The following is an 18,097-nucleotide window of genomic DNA, read 5'->3' as shown; positions in this document are numbered from 1 at the left end:
TTTTTATTCCTCCATATTGATTACATTCATTTAAGAATAGGCATTTGTTGATAATGTGCCCCAGACAGTGTGAATATGTTGCACCTACAGAAGGTTAACTGATAAAATTTGCCTGCTTTGAAGCTGCAAAATTCTGTTAATTTGCCACCTAAAATGTGCATACTTTTTTTTCTAAACATAAAACTAAAAATAGGACTTGTATTCCCAAGGATTTTCAAAGCGCTCCTGTCTCCCCCCAAAACATCCTGCAGAGGAATCCCAGCTTAAGAGTGATTTAGCCAGCTGCTGAGAGCTAATATACACCATTAATCAGGGGATAGAAATTACCAATCACTGACTGAATTAAGAAAAGTATGTTATGATGATGAAACTATGCAAAATGAAATGAGTTGTCACACAGCATTAACATGTTTGATCACACTCTATTTACATCCTCATTATCATTTTGATTTATCTCATCTTCTTGCCATGCTGGTAATTTCCCCATATCATCTATTTGATATTAACCTGAATGCTCAGCTGTCAGTACATTTCTGTGATCGCCTGTTTGTATACACTTGTATGATCTGGTGAAACGACTAACATAAAATGGGAAAGTAAAAAACATGAAAGAAAAACAGGACAGGAGCAGTGACTGCTATTGGCAGAGCTCTATCCATCATATGGGGAATATTTCTCCTTTCCAGTCTTCCTTGCCTAAGACAGGTGTAGGCTCAGTAAAAATCCTCCTTTCTACTCCAGACATTTTGTCACATTAGGATCTCTCTTAAAGCCTAAGGTGCTTTGTGAATAGCTCATCTTATTTAGGTAAAATTCTAAGAAAATATTTGCAGAAATTTTAATAACTTTCCTAAAATGACATCACTAGGGTTCTCTTGTAATATGGGCCCAGATGTTTATAGCCTCTGTATAAAAAAAAACATACCCGTTTTCCTAACTGTCTGGCATTAATTGAATTTGTTTTTCGCTCATACACATACACACACATCTCTCATGTCTTTTTTCTAAATGATCTTTCTCACTTGTAAATTTACTTTAATCTGAGAATCTTATTTTTAATTGTTGTACAATATTATTTTTCATTTGTTACAAATTTACCTTATTTTTCTGTTTTTATATATTTTTTTGTTTTTACCTTTGGGTTAATGTGCATTCTTCCATTTAAGTTGAAGCTGGTATAACTTAATTTCCCCATTGTGGCACAAGAAAGAATAATTAAATTTGATTCTACTCTATTCTTAACTTTTCCCATTTTAAATCAGTTAGTTTTTTTATTTATTTATTTGTTAAAGGCCAGAGTAACGAGCAAGATACTTTTGACATTTACCCACTATAAAATTAGAGTTAAATTCCTTAGTAGAATTGACTTTTAAGTTTATAACGTAGGTCAAAAGTTGAGAGTCTGCTTCTATAAGCGTCTCTCAGTTGTTTTCCCAAAATGTGGCCCACTTCTCCTGACAGACCTGGTATAACAGAGTCAGGTTTGTAGACCGTGTTACTCTGACAAACCTTTTCAGTCTGATCACAAGATTTGTGCTGGCTACCTCAACACACATTTGTTGTACTTAAGAAACTTCGGAACTAATTTAGCTGTATTCTTAGGCTCATTGTCCCTTTGGAAGACGTGTTGTGGCCAAGCCATAATTCCAGGCTCATGTCTTGAGACATTGCTTAAATATTCATTCACACTTTTTTCTCACAATGCCACTTTTTTAATAAAATAGCACAAGTCCCCTGTGCATCAAAAAACCTACACAACATGATTCTGCTGCCCCTGTAATTCTAGTTATGAGTCAATCATTCAGAAGCTTCAGAAGCAATGACATCACTAAAGGCAACAACAAATTACCAATTACATTTGAGGCTTTACAAGGCATTTCAAGGCACAGTAATGGCCTATAAATCAATGACTTTGTGAGGTTTAAAAAATAAAAAATAAAAAAAAAAACCTTGGCCATAGTACTACCACAAGCTTTAAATTTCACATTTGACCTCTGTCAGATGTGCCAAGTAGGCAATGGGCTTTACTGAAGAGCTAATAAAAATTGGATGTCAATTTGAATGCATTAACAGCACTTTGCTGTCAATCAAATTAGCAAAGTGAAGAGGAGGGGATGGGATGGGTGCTAGGGGGAACTCACTTCTGGCTCCTGCTCCTAAAATCCATTCAAGCAACAGCAGCTTTTGTCATTTTGCAAAAAACTCACTTTAAAAACAACACATTTTAAGTTATGAAGAACATTCTAGGGAGCAAATAAAACTACAAGTGGGTTTTACACTAATCGTTGCAATGCAACATTCAGTTTTCAGATGTAGACGTATTAACAAGCAGAATGTATGCAAGTTTGGGTGTTCTTTGTGTCCAACATGTCTATTAGCCTTAAATAAGAACAATAAAATTATCCAGAGGATGTATATTTTAGAATACAACAAAAAGAAAGGCATTCAGAATCTAAGTTAAAGGTCCATAACCCTTTTACCAACATATATTCATTGAAGCATGTATATGTACTTTTTTCATTGTGAAGAATATTTCCAGGAATCTCCAAAAGGCAGGAATGAATAACTCTGCACCTTACTGTTATTTATTATTACCAAGAAAAACATGAGTACTTTTTGGTGCACACTATATTTTGCAGAAGAAAGAAAAAGTGAAGTCCATGACGTTTAAAAACAGCTTTGTCTGAGACATCACTTTTATATTTAATTTTATTTTTTGTGTATGGGTTTTATTCCATATTTGGCTATTGATTTGGGAGAAATCAATAGTCAAAACCGAATATGAATAAATGGTATAAAAAGGAATTAAGAATCTAACAAATGCAACAAATAAAAAAAAACAACATCATCTGCTTGGACCTTTTATTTAGATCAAAGCAGATCTAAGCACAAACAGTCAAAGAGTAACTAAACTCAGTGCCAATGTCACTGTTAAATTACCTTTTAATTGATATTAAAAGTTATTCAGGTAGTGTTCACCTTTTGTACTTTTCAGTTGCCTCCGATTTGTTTAAATGTTTTCATTTACATTTTACCAATTTAACAAATCTGTTATTTACAAGGTAAATGTTTTAATATGTATATATTTATTGTTTTCACATTTTACATTTTCTCTATTTTCATAATCACATGTATTCCCATATGACAAGAGAAAGAGAAGGTAAATTGTCTATGCTAGAAATTAGAAAGAGATGTGCTGAAAGGTGGCATATTATTATGCTAAAGATCCCACTGGTCCACAGATGCTGATAACAGTGTCTTCATAACACTGCAGATGGTGTCCCAGCCCTGGTTCTCCTGTCAATTTTCTGCCACAGTGTGACAGTTCAGTCAATAAATGTGAGCTTTGAAACTTACTGATGGTCTGCACTTATTCTTACAGCTCCAAGCAAAGCAAACACCGAGTAAAAATTAGCATGTCCACCTAAGTTTTCATCAATGTCACATGGAACTGAAGTCAATAAAGCCATGGGACTCCAGTAGAGTGACCCGGGGCATCCTGCTGACTCTACTTTTTCGATTGACGACAGAGCCCAGGTGCTTCTACAGAATCAGCTGCCACCCTCTAATAGTATTGTAAAAAATAAAAAATAAAAAGCAAGCCCAAGGTGTGATAAATTTAAAATTGAATCTTACTTATATACACATTTTTAACAAACACTTTACCTGTTAGAAAATACAGATCAGGTGGGTCATGAAAATTTTATGAAGTTTTAAGGTTATAAAAGAGACAATGGGGTAAGTTTACTGCTGATTGAAAACGAAAGGAAAAGACTCAGACGGGAAGAAATAAATCAGTGAGATTTGCCTACCTCATCATAAGTGTAGCGATAGTCTGCTTTCTTTGATTTCAAATCCCACAGGACCACGATCCCAGACTCAAATCCAATTATAAGCTGCAGAGGAAGAGCAACAACCATTCAGTGAGACCAGGGGATAGAGTCGACCCTCTGATGAGCTGAAACTGAAGTAATACTCTTGACATTTCAGCACAGTATGATAGAAAGTCAGTGTAAGTAGCAACCTGTTACTCCTAGTTGACAGCAGAAAAGGCAAAAAAAAAATAAGCTTGCAAAAAGAACAAAAGGCTGCTTTGATTCTTGACAACCTATTTAAGGAAACAACACCTACCACACAGTCTCAGTACATTCAGATTTCAGTTTGTTTCACAAATATAAAAATATTTATATATAAAAAGCAAACAGAAAGCTTTACATGTGCTGAGACTTACAGTGAAAAGAGAACTAAGCACTGCAATGGGGCATTCTTACAGTAAGTCTTTTACAAATGAAGATAAATAATTTTCTTAAAATCTTTTAATAAAATCTAACTTAAAGATATTTAAGTTTGCAGCTGTCATGTAACAAAATGTGAAGGTAGGAATGATACTCTATATACAGTGAATATTGTGGACACTGTATTTAGGGGGAAGCTTATATGCAGAAATGCGTTGCAACATCAATGTGCACGTTCATGCAAACATTAAAATATGTATGCATGAAGTCCTGTATTGTTTTAACGGTGCTGCATTTTTTGACGGAATGATGGCTGAGAGAGCTCACAGACTTATTAAAACAGGCAGATGGACGACTCACAAACACATGGAGAAGACATGTTCATCTGTTTGACAGTAAGCGTGCCACAAACACACTCAAAGCATAAATTAGATCAGCATGATTTATTTGGTCACAACATAAGCATGAAAGGTATTGTTGGAAAAAGGACATGTAACAAAGGCGTTTCCAGCAACCGAAAAAGGATTGCGACACAATGACGTTTCATTTCTTTGAAACACAGTGATCAGCAAATTCCACAACAGATGTACAGCAGTAGTCTGTCAATGTGACCATATTTGGTTTTCTTTTGGTCGACAGGATAAAAGTTTCTAGTCATGTATTTTTCATCTTTAGAAGAGAGTTGCTTGGTAACTCCAAGCGTTCATAAAAATGTCAATTTGTCAAGTATTCTGAAGAAGGGATAAGCAGAATAAGAATTTGCAATAAGAACTGAAAAAACTACTGAATATTCACAAGCAAAACGCCTACTTTCATTGTTGTGTGTGGTCTAAACAAAAAAAATAATGTAATAACGTTTAATATGCGTTCTTAGATTACTTCTGTTCTTCAGCTTGAAATGGTTCACTTCACATGAACCATTTTTGACCTTCCTCAGTTAACTTCCAACTTTGCATGGGTGATTTAAAAGTACATGTTAAATTCAGGTGATAAAAGCCCAACTGCTTTAAGGTAGAAGTTTTCATCTCATATACACAAATGTTATATTATTCATATTCACCATGCTTCTCTGCATATTTAGTTGAGAGTATTTAAATAGGTTAATTTCCAGGCAGCGACTCAGTTTTTAAAAGCAGTTCATAAAATTTTAACAAAGCTAAATTCCAGGTTATTCCACAAACTTGATGTTAACATGTTGCATCAATTATCAAACAAGTTTTAATTTGCGTTTTGGATCACTATGTAGTTGGAACAACTAATTGTTTCCTAATTTCAACCATCTATATGTTGTGTTGAGACAAAATTGAAGAATTTGGAGTGTGTCCATTTTTTCAACTACGTTGTACAGTTCACCTGCATCAGTGGAATTGAAAACAAAATCCTCATCATGTTGCTAGCAACTTGGTACAGTATTCTTAATTCTTTGACAGACTTCCAAACAACCTTCTCATTATTATGAGCAAAGAGCTCAATCTTATCTGCTTTAAACTTGAAACTGTATTTAAGGCAGCATTTTAAATGTAAATGTCAACAGCCACAAATTTTAGTCAAGCATTTGATTATTTGTTTTGGAGCAGGATGTTCTTTCTTGGTCAGCACCCTATCAGTCCATATTGATTTTAAACCTGCTTACGTGTGAGCAATGACTCTGGTGCATCACTAACTTCTTGTTTACAATAGGCTTGAAACTTGTTTTTTCTTGGGTTGTTCTTAAATGTTCAAAATAGAAACTGGACACTACTGGCTGTGATCTTAAACACATCCCAATAATGGGTTTGGAATCAAAATAGAACAGTAACATTAAGTTTGAGGATGACCCAGAACTTAACTATGTTGAAAATGTGTGTAGACTTTGCTTAAAAGTCAGATTAAGGAAACCAACCAGGTTAAATGAGCTTTACCAATTCTGCCTAGATTTGCCAAAAAAAAAGAAAAAAAGAAATCATGTGCATTATGTGCAACTTTCATGAAGATTTTACTAAATACAGAAAATCCACTTTAAATTCAGACTTTTCATTATCTGACATTGTTGTATGATCATTACACTCAGGGGAAACTTTGTTCAAATTCATGATTGAAAGCCCCTTATTAATAAAAGTACATTGGTACCTGTAATGTGTATGAAAATTTCTGACTGTAAGTGGGACTAAGCATTAAACCACAATGAAGAAATCTATAGCTATAGACAAAAAAAATGTGCTTTACCTTTCCCTCATCCATAGGGTTATCACTTATGTGGACAACTGGTCCCGGGTGAGCCTTGGAGGAACTTATGAGAGACAAAAAGACAGAACAGAAAATGTATTTTATCAGTTTTGATCTATGATACACAAAATAAAAACAGAAGCAATGCCATGGGAAAAAATCTGAATCTTTGAGGTAATCAAACCATTTTTAACATATAGCAAAGATAACCTGAGTAAATAAAAGCAAACTACTTTCTTTTTCTTTTTAATCATCACGGTACATAAAAATCAACAACAAAATAAAACTCTCCAAAAGCATATAGGTAAACTCCAAAGGCTTTAGAATTGGTTTTATATCTTCTTGGCAATAACCACTTGTTCTTGAATTCATTTATATTGTGATATGTGTTGTTTTAGAGACTTTTTAGCTCACTTCATGTTGTCAAACAGGTTCTATGTAGATGATTCCAGTCATTTGACAATTACATTGGTAATTATGTTGCCAAGTATGGCCAAAAACAGATGCTATTCATTTGTCTATATTGAAATAAGTATTTTTTCTTTGTAATCTATTTTTCATATTGCATTTGTGTGAAAACTGAGTGTTAATACTAGCTTAAAAAAGCAATGGAAGCATTATTCTACATTGTGTATACACAATTATATGTTAATTGACAATGTGCTTGGAGTGATTAATGCCAGATCAATATGTATGTCTGACTAGCAAACAACTACTATTCAAATAATTCAGCTGAGAAGAACATAAAACTGAATAATGCACTTTTTTCTTCAGCGAAAGGATTGAAGGAAAAAGAGAGAAGACAATGCTGCTGCTCACCCCGTGGTGAAAAAGAGCAGCCGAAAGTCATAAATTCACCAAAGGTTGTGATAAATGACTGTGTCAGTCCCTGGTGGCTGTGTGTACGTGAGTTTATGCGTCTGTTAATTTGCATGTCCGTGGAGAAAGCCTAAAACGCCTCTTCACTCGTCCTCCTGTCTGTGTCTTACCCTCCAGACAGCTTTGTGTCAAATTCCCCGTTTCAGAAATTTCCTAGCCTGCTCTTCCTTTACGCGGTGAGATGGGAAGGTCACTGCTGAAAAACAGTGATTGTTGTTGCTGTAAAAGCATAACTCTTATATGGCGGAGGAAGGATAAGGATGCCACACAAGGATAGGAAGGTGAAGCTAAATGAAAGAAACACAAAAGTGAGGAAAATTGGACACCTTTGCTTTGGTCCATCTTATGACAGTGCACTTTTTTTTTGGCACACTGAAAAGCTGAAGGTGACAGGATTTTCTGATGCTAAAATAAAACTGGAGTTGTACTGATGAAAGGTTACAATTACAGTTTCTGGTTCCAGTATCAGTTTAGGTCAAATGTAATTTATCTCTGTGAACTTTAATACATAGCAGTATTTTTTTCCTTCTAATTTTACAGCAAAGTATAAAAGAAAAAGAAAGAAAACTCTCATGCAGTGACAGCTTATTCTCAATCTTACTAGAAATAAATTGACATTGTACTTCGTACGTCTTTTATAAATCTGTTCTTATGATAAATGGAAAATGAACTGAATTCTTTTAGTGCTCTCTAGTCAAACAGACACAAATGCACATATAGGTCAGTTTAAAAGAAATCAGTTTATAACTTGGAGTTCAGTGTCTTGCCTAAGGACACTTTAAGGTGTGGTGGTGGGAAACTTAAAATCTCACTTTTAAACTTGAAAAAATAAGGATATTTCATAAAATAAAACATTAGCGATAACTCTGAGCATTCAGGACTCAGTAAGCTGGTCCAGATTAAATTTCTTCCCGGTCACCATGTGATTAATTTGAGTATACTTTAATTTTGTATTATACTATTTAAGAAAAATGTAGATAGAAATTAAACTGCAACAAAAAATTTTTTGTTTATTTTAAAAGATGTGCATTGCCAGAATCTATAAATAAAATCAAAAGAAGAAAAACATATTTAACAATGGGTCTATGTGCTCGTTTGTCTATTAGAAAGTAACAGTTAGTGGGCAGGCAGACAGTCGGTTGTCTCTATATTTAGCCTGTTAGTACTGGAGCCTTATTACCTAAGCTCTGCTGCAGCAGGATCTCTTGATGTGTCTAATACCCATTCACTGTCTGTATGCAAGCTAAGAGCTATCTACACCTGCAGGCACATTCGCAGTCAAAAACATGCATGTCAGCACAATTAAGACATATTTGAACACTTTCACACTTGTAAACAATATCCCCAATAGCATAAACAATCTCCTTATGGAAGTCAAAATCCACCATTGTCGTAGGGAGCTATACTTACTTGTCCAATGACTTAATTCTATCTTTGCTATTTATCTTTAAAAATTCTGATTAAATTGTTTACAGCACATAAATCCGACATGAACATTTTCACAAAGTCTGCAAATACACATTCAGGTTTGGAGATAAAGGAATCACCATGGCAACAGAGGCAGGATGGGCAGAGTGCACATAGGCTCCCAAAAACCATCTGTAGTCTGCCACGAGCAAACCGACACACCCACACAAACCAAAAGCTGTCAGGACATGCTTTACTGCACACATACACACCTGTCGGGGTGTGTACATGCATGTGTGCTTGCTTGTCTCCATGCCGTTATTCTCATAGCACCTTTCACATTTATCACATTCAAGTCTTTTCAGCTACTTATTCAAGGTTTTCATTTCAAACAAGCACACACTCGCAAAACCTGGCGACTGCTTGAGTTAAACTGAATACCCAGTGGCAAGTATAACCTTGATAGCTTTGGTTCAGACACTCATCTTTTATGCACCTGTGCTGCACCAAACTCCATTTCTGAGTATCACCACTGCCCAACCATGCTTTCAGTGCATTTAAAGAGAATGGACTATTGCTTTACGTGTGTTTTGCAAGCAAGCATACAAGTGCTGCTAAGCAATTGTTGGTGGGTGTGTTGATGGCACAGTGGGGATATTTAAGCAACAGAAAAAGAAACACCTCACTAAACTCGACAACATCTCTTCAGGGGAAACGCAAGGAGTTTCATTTTTGTGCTTGATAAATTCCCAGTATTTAAAAATGTAGCATATGATTTATGCTACATTTGCTACACATATATGCTACACATATATATTTAATGTGTTTAAACACATCTAAAGCATCCTTTACCAGCACTTATGCATACTGATAAAACCTGACACAAAGTTATGCACACAGAGAGCAAGATTCAAACATCTGGTGTCATCGCAGGTAATGATCTCTGAGGCAGCTTGCAGTTTTCAGTGAAACAGAGTGGCTTAAGCAGCATATTTACAGTCTGTCCATGCCATATGTGGCCTCATTTCACCTCAGTCAGTAGTGTTTACAGTCATTTTAAATCATATTTGCTATTCATGTTTTGTTTTACGTAGAGCCATCTTTTTTCTTTACATAGAATAAACTGTATTATCTGCGTTTCAGTGTTTAATCTTTTCATTTTCTGTACTGAGTAAATAGGGCTACTGACAAAGTATCTGTTATTAGCTCAATGTTTGTGGTCAGATGTGCCCCTTCCCTAGAAGTAGCTATTGCTACCATCAACTTTGTTGTTTTTGTGTTCCAGTGCAAAGTACACTTTTGCCAGTGTTTGTGTTTAACCATTTCTCTGACCAGGAGTAAGTTATCAACAAAGCTAATGTTAATATTGCTTTCAAACTTTACTAGTAATCTAGGTTCCCTTTTAGATTGTTTCAGGCTTCTATAAATTAAATGTATTAGTATATTATTAATATTGGCAGCTGTAAGATCAGTATCAGGATTCTAAATAAACCATTGTTTTAATATTTAGATTATTTAGGACAAAACAAATGGACAAAATTGCATGGCCTACTTGAAATAAATTAGTCTTTTACTCAAAATGTACAATTTACAAAAATTAAGACAAGATAAGACAACAAAATTATTTTCTTTAAGTAGTCACTTCAATAATGGTTGTAGTTAGAAATCCAGGTCACTTAGACCAGATTCTGCATGACAAGTGACCACTGAATGGCTTAGAGACATTTTTTCCCTCTTTTCACACATAAGGTGACATCTTTGTACAAATACACAAAACTACATTTTGCAAGAAATAGTAGCATTAAAAGACAAAACACATTTACAATAGCTGCTGGCCTCTGAGTAAGAGAACAGGTGAAATTAAAAGGGAACCAGAACAGGAGACGCCGCAAGTCAAAATGCTCACATAAACTCAGTCACAGGAAGATTCATCACTCTACTCTACCACATCTTGAACTTTTGTTGCCAGTAACTATGTGGCTGAATCAAATTGAACTCACTCACAGACGCACAAACAGCCAGGCACATATTGTTAAGACATTTTGTGTATTTGCACAAAATAGTGCACTGTGTTTACTTTACATTCCGGTACAGTTTCCAGCAAAGTGGCTTTGGAACAGAGGTGTGAGTCATGAGCACATAGCATTGGTTTGGGTTGGGCCTGGCCAGGCCTTGGGCTAAATGGCATAGCAGGTGCTGCTCGTCTCCAAATAGAAGGGCCCAAGGGACAATGACCCCAGAAACCGCTACATCGTGGCCTATTAGCAGTCACAGGAGAACAGTGGTGCACTGAGCAGAATGTGGAATTTAACATTTAAGTACTTCTTGCAACATTATGCCCATGCTAATGGTAACAATGAAGGGGGTGTGTTTTGAATTGAGAATAATATAAAAAAAACTGTCTCAAGACTGTTTTAACAAAGCAAAACATTTGGTTTCCCAGAACCCAAATTATATTCAAAACAGCTACTACTTTCAGTTTTCTAAACTAAATCTAAATTCCAATCTTTTTCCCCATTAACAAACGCACCATAACTAAATGTTACCAGGTCATGTTGACAACATGTCACTGAAAAAATATCTGACATTGAGTCATCGCTCTGAAACAGTGAGATGGTTAAAACTGAGTTAGAGAAAAGATGTCAAAGGACACTTTACGGGAACATTTTCTGCAGTATATTAAGACATTCTTTGGGATCATTTAGGCTGTGAAGGAGTGACTCTTCAGAAGATAACAGGAAGGTTAAACAGTGTAAACAAAGTTGCTTTCTTTTACCCTTTTGACCTTTCAACCTGTGTCTGTTATGGAGTATCCTTGATTTTTTAAAATGCTGATGGCTTTCTGGAAAGTCAAGGCATGAAATTGAATGCATGGGGAGTTCTCTTTAAGCAATAACAGCAGTGTTTACTGTGATACCAGCTAATTTAAGATGACAAAGATAGAAAAATGTCAAGGCCGTGATCATTTTGTCTTGGGTATTTTTTTTTTTTTTTAAACTCTTTAACAGTGAATGCTCTTTCACTAATGGTATGACATTGCCTTAGCCCCTAATATAAACACATAATGACTTGAAAATAATATTTTGCTGTTGTTCTAATATTCTATTATGTTACTCCTCAAAGAGAAATCGGCCAAAATCAGCATCAGCAGGTCAAAGCCTTACAAAAAGCAATCAGCTGGAAAAATGTGAAACGTGCAAATCTGTAAAGAGCTAATTCCAGTAAAATGGAAACAGGGACACCTGTTAAAAATCAATATTACCTATATAATTGTACCAGTTGAATTGTAATCGCCTTCCTTGTCATATTAAAACACAAGCGGCCAAACAGAAGAGGTAAAGAAGCTTTTGTTTGCTGGACACTGACCCTATGACCTCTACAGCTGGCACAGAGATACAAGGACAAAGAACAAGGGGTTCAGCTCACACCTCTCTGATCTGCTTCAAAGCAAATCACACATGTGCACAAAAATATGCAAACCATGTGCTTCTGTAGCATATCAGAGAAATCAGTCCAGACACCTCTACCATCTTAAAGGAGGTGATTTTCCTCTAAAATTGCCAAGTGACTAAGTGATCATGTGTAGGAAGTGCATTGGTAACATGCAGCTAATAGTTAATTTGTGCATAGGCCTGTCACGATAGCAAATTTTGCTGAGCGATTAATTGTCTCAAAAATTATTGCGATAAACGATAATATTGTTTGAAGACCTTTTTACACTGAAAATGATGTAATAATGCATGCTATTTCCTGCCAAAGATAGATACAGTTTATTTTCAAAAGAACACTAAACACTTCAACTGATAAACAAAATAAACAAACAACCAAAAACAAAAATAAAATGGATTCTCAGTCTCCATTAACAAAAAACTCACTTGGAAAAAAAAAAACTAAACAACATAAAGTAAAAGTGGAAATAAATACTGCATTCAACCAAAAGAGTGCAGATTATGAAGTCTGTATATTATGTTGCCCTTCAGTAATAATTAGATTTAAATAGAGAAAATGGGCACATCGACTACCTGATGCAATAGTTCACACTACACGGTTTTTTTATCCTATTTTTCCCCTTACGACAATCTTAAAACGTTGGTCTTTCTAAGATTGTGTTGTGTGTTACCGTAGATCCTCGTTGCCGCTCCGATCTAAATCAGGGTTTTCCCCGACTGGGAACTTAAGGCAGCCTGTTGAATGTGACAGGCAGCCAATCAGAAAGCGCGGATTCTCCTCCGTGTTTTCTGAGGGGAAATTACGTCCCAAACAGCTGACACGGCGCAACCCGAAGTCCAGCGGACATTGGAGATGATATGTGGAAACAACATTAATGTTTATTCAACATGCAAAGAATATAGAAATGACAAGAGGAGGAGTTGGAGCGAAATTGCTACCGCAGTTGATAAACCCGATAACTTTTCAGCTGTTCTTCGTTAACGTGGCGTAAATAGGTTCTAATGATTTTCATTCAGTCAGGACTTTACGCTGACACTAGCCACATGCATTGCAGGTAGATTGTAGTAAAGCATTAATTAATGCCTGGTTTTAAAATTAGTTCACTGAACTTGTAGCCATTATTTTGTGCCCATTGTTGGACACCACACGGCAGGAACGAACCCGATCGAACCGTTATACCAAGGATTTCTGTCGGCTAATGTGTGGTCTGTCAGGTTTTGAAAATGGGCCGACAATGGGCCGACAGTTCTAAGATCGTATAGTGCGCGTTGGGCTTTACACTAAGGAAATGAGGAAGGGAGGAGTCAGTGGAGAGCACCGGAGTTGAGCTTTTTTTCATTCAGTCTCATTAGCTGAAAGAGAAAAAGGTCGGAAGAGACGATAGTGCCGATAATTAAAATGACGTCGATAGCTTTAATTTATCGTACGATTAATCGATTTATCGTTTATCGCGACAGGCCTACGTCTATAATAAATGTTTGAAACTGATTAGAACTGATTTCCGGTACATGTAACAGAGTAACTTTAACACTTCCTATCAAAAGATAACACAACCCGTCAGGATACCACCGAAATCTTAATAAGGTTGGGTCGGAGAGTGTATCGAAGTTTAGATACATGTAGCAAACTTCTATAACGGCTGTTTTACGACCGTTATAGCTACAAACCGTAATTATGAAACAAAATCACTCTTTTTCCCTCGAACGTCTAAACACGTCTAGCAAGTAATTACGAAATCAGCACCGAATGAACTTGTAAATTTACATTTTAGTGGGGACAGTTTCCACCAGCTTCACACTACTAACCTGTAAACAAGAACAGCTTTAGCGAACGAAGAACGACCGCCATCTTTTTCCCCAAACTCTGTCTGAGGCGCAAGGGGGAAAGGGGCGGGGCTCCTCACTCTAGGTCTCCTGGTGAAACGCTGTCTATAATTTGGCTCTAACAAAACTGGAAACATCAGTATGAGACCTGAAAGAGCGTAGGGACACCCTAGAGCAACGCATGGAAGGAGCAGAGAGTAGAAACGGTAGAAAGGTACTCAACTTTTTCTACTACTTTTACACGACTTCACAGGCCCTCGCATACAGGTGCTGGTGCGAGGGCCTTCAGAGGCCAGGGCCTTCACATGCCTTCGCATCCAGGTGGCGGTGCGAGGGCCTTCACAGGCCAGGTCATTCAAGGATCGCTGGCCTTCCCAGGCCCTCGCGTCCACGTTCGGTGCAAGGGCCTTCACAGGCCAGGTCATTCAAGGATCGCTGGCCTTCACAGGCCCTCGCGTCCACGTTCGGTGCAAGGGCCTCCACAGGCCAGGTCATTCAAGGATCGCTGGCCTTCACAGGCCCTCGCGTCCACGTTCGGTGCAAGGGCCTGTGAAGGCCAGGTCATTCAAGGATCCCTGGCCTGTGAAGGCCCTCGCACCGAACGTTCGGTGCGAGGGCCTTCACAGGCCAGGTCCTTGAAGGATCCCTGGCCTTCACAGGCCCTCGCGTCCACGTTCGGTGCGAGGGCCTTCACAGGCCAGGTCCTTGAAGGATCCCTGGCCTTCACAGGCCCTCGCGTCCACGTTCGGTGCGAGGGCCTTCACAGGCCAGGTCCTTGAAGGATCCCAGGCCTTCACAGGCCTTCACATTACCACGTGGTCGTCTTATTCAAGCACTTCTGAAGGAACAGCTTGCGATGTCATCGATGACATCACGTTCGTTTTGCCGGTCTGATGTCATCAGTGACAGTCGGGGACGGACGTGATGTCATCGATGACATCGCAGGCTGTTACCTCAGAAAAAATATTTTTTATACCTATGTTACATGTCTCAGCTGTATTGAAACAGTTGTAACAATTGATGTTTGTTTTGTTTTGTCTCTTCTTCTCCTTTCTTCCGAGTGGGAAGCCTGTAAACAACAACAGCTTTAGCGAACGAAGAACGACCGCCGTTTTCTTCCCCAAACTCTGTCTGTTTTATTACAAATTGTCAAAATCATGAAATCATGCAATCATACATTGAACATTCCTTTGTGCATTCATGTCCATGTGTCCTTCCGTTGCTCCAAAACAACCATATTCCATCTACTTCAATAAACAACATCAGCCCCCACCAGCTGTGACAGCATCCATGGGCCAAATCAAAACAATTCAACAATCGATTTAAATCTTACAGATTTACATAAAAAGAAAACTATTCCTCAAGTTCAGTGAAATTGTAAGGCTACTAATTTCTTTGAATTGTAATAACTCTGAAAAATTTAATCATATTATTAGTTCTATAATTTAATATGGGCATATTTAGAGGACTAGATCTAGCTTAAGCTAGTACAGTAGAATCAATTACAGGGTAGTAGGGGAAAAGTGGTAACGTCTATATAGGCCTGTCACGATAGCAAATTTTGCTGAGCGATTAATTGTCTCAAAAATTATTGCGATAAACGATAATATTGTTTGAAGACCTTTTTACACTGAAAATGATGTAATAATGCATGCTATTTCCTGCCAAAGATAGATACAGTTTATTTTCAAAAGAACACTAAACACTTGAACTGATAAACAAAATAAACAAAACAACCAAAAACAAAAATAAAATGGATTCTCAGTCTCCATTAACAAAAAACTCACTTGGAAAAAAAAAACTAAACAACATAAAGTAAAAGTGGAAATAAATACTGCATTCAACCAAAAGAGTGCAGATTATGAAGTCTGTATATTATGTTGCCCTTCAGTAATAATTAGATTTAAATAGAGAAAATGGGCACATCGACTACCTGATGCAATAGTTCACACTACACGGTTTTTTTATCCTATTTTTCCCCTTACGACAATCTTAAAACGTTGGTCTTTCTAAGATTGTGTTGTGTGTTACCGTAGATCCTCGTTGCCGCTCCGATCTAAATCAGGGGTTTTTCCCCGACTGGGAACTTAACGCAGCCTGTTGAATGTGACAGGCAGCCAATCAGAAAGCGCGGATTCTCCTCCGTGTTTTCTGAGGGGAAATTACATCGGGGAATCCCAAACAGCTGACACGGCGCAACCCGAAGTCCAGCGGACATTGGAGATGATATGTGGAAACAACATTAATGTTTATTCAACATGCAAAGAATATAGAAATGACAAGAGGAGGAGTTGGAGCGAAATTGCTACCGCAGTTGATAAACCCGGTAACTTTTCAGCTGTTCTTCGTTAACGTGGCGTAAATAGGTTCTAATGATTTTCATTCGGTCAGGACTGACACTAGCCACATGCATTGCAGGTAGATTGTAGTAAAGCATTAATTAATGCCTGGTTTTAAAATTAGTTCACTGAACTTGTAGCCATTATTTTGTGCCCATTGTTGGACACCACACGGCAGGAACGAACCCGATCGAACCGTTATACCAAGGATTTCTGTCGGCTAATGTGTGGTCTGTCAGGTTTTGAAAATGGGCCGACAATGGGCCGACAGTTCTAAGATCGTATAGTGCGCGTTGGGCTTTACACTAAGGAAATGAGGAAGGGAGGAGTCAGTGGAGAGCACCGGAGTTGAGCTTTTTTTCATTCAGTCTCATTAGCTGAAAGAGAAAAAGGTCGGAAGAGACGATAGTGCCGATAATTAAAATGACGTCGATAGCTTTAATTTATCGTACGATTAATCGATTTATCGTTTATCGCGACAGGCCTATTTGTGCATATTGTCATGTTAACAGGATTTTTTTTAACAAATAAATATCATTTCAAGACATTTAATTATAACTGATTAATGCTTTGCATTTAGAATGTTATGTTTTCTTTTACTGAAACGAAAAGTTTTTTGATATACCTTTTAAAAATTTATTTGAATTTTTTCTTTCCAAACAAACTTAGAGTGTGAACTGCGAAGGTGAGGGACAGAGGAAGAGAGCTCTGTCAAGAAAAGTCAAAGTTAAGGCTTGTCCTTTAATCTGAAGGCCATATGATATCTACTGATCTATCATTCATATCGTCTCTCCATCTCATCATTATCACTCTTTACATTCTGCCCTTTTTTTTCTTTAATTGGAAACCTTCTCCCTGGTCGCTATCTCTTATCTGCACAACTTCCTTTATCTGCTCTGCCCTGTGCTACCTGCTTTTAACCCTCCATCACAACTCCACCCATCTCCTCCATCACTCTGCCTCTGTGCGCGTCCTTTTCCCCAGGCGAAAGCCCCATCTCATCCATTCAGCTTCTCTCCCCTCTGTCATAATCCCGCTTCCCCCTCTCTCTCCCACCACTCAACTCTCGCCTTTTCTTCCCCGCAGCCCTGTCGACGAGACGTCTGTGTGTACCATACACTGATCTCGGCAGACACCTGTTCCACCCCCTCCCCCCTCCTAATCTTTTCCTGCTATCTACACACAAACATGCATATGGGCTCACATGCAAGAAGAGGGATGAGGGGAAAGTGTGAAGCAAAATGCTCCAGTGAATAATTTAAGTCTCTACAGCGGGGAGCCAAAATGGAGCCTGTCATCCTGACGGATCCATTCAAACAGCAGAGATGGCATCCTCACTACCTGATACCGTGCTTTGAAATGACACTTATGAATAACTTCTTATGTCATTACAAAACTATAGCTGAGCTTAGAAAGCTATTCTGCTTACGGTGAACCTCAAACAACACCAACAACTCAAGTAATCCACAAATACAAGAAACAAAAAGAAACAGAAGTAAATTAGTCCAAAAATTGAAGTGATGGGTAGAAAATTACCAACATTTATAAAATTTAAATTTGGCACACAAACAAAAGTGGGTTTTGTCTACAGAACACAATACCCACAGTGAAACCCAGGGTGACAGCAGCATCATGCTGTGGGGTTCCTTTTCTTCAAAACTGTTTATTTTATTCAGGTGAAGTTATGAACAGCCTCACATATCGGGTAGTTTAGACCAAAAACCTCTAGGTGTTTTCGAGAAAACTGAAGATAAGATGA

At 37.5% G+C, this 18,097-nt stretch overlaps 1 protein-coding gene across 4 annotated transcripts in view; it reads right to left on the bottom strand.

Moving 5' to 3' along the window:
• Positions 1-18,097, bottom strand: part of stxbp5a (syntaxin binding protein 5a (tomosyn)) — a 119,857-nt gene that overhangs the window by 43,164 nt on the left and 58,596 nt on the right. For all 4 annotated transcript variants that reach the window (XM_032585088.1, XM_032585087.1, XM_032585086.1 and 1 more), the window contains exons 6-7: positions 6,441-6,504; positions 3,813-3,896 (exon numbers count right to left, since the gene is read on the bottom strand). In XM_032585088.1, the coding sequence (XP_032440979.1) occupies positions 3,813-3,896; positions 6,441-6,504 (148 nt within the window). The remainder of the gene's footprint in view (positions 1-3,812; positions 3,897-6,440; positions 6,505-18,097) is intronic.

Source organism: Xiphophorus hellerii, chromosome 15 (assembly GCF_003331165.1).
Source record: "Xiphophorus hellerii strain 12219 chromosome 15, Xiphophorus_hellerii-4.1, whole genome shotgun sequence".
In the NCBI taxonomy this organism is placed as follows: Eukaryota; Metazoa; Chordata; class Actinopteri; order Cyprinodontiformes; family Poeciliidae; genus Xiphophorus; species Xiphophorus hellerii.
Note: the sequence above shows the minus strand (reverse complement) of the source record. Positions and strands in the feature narration are given on the sequence as shown.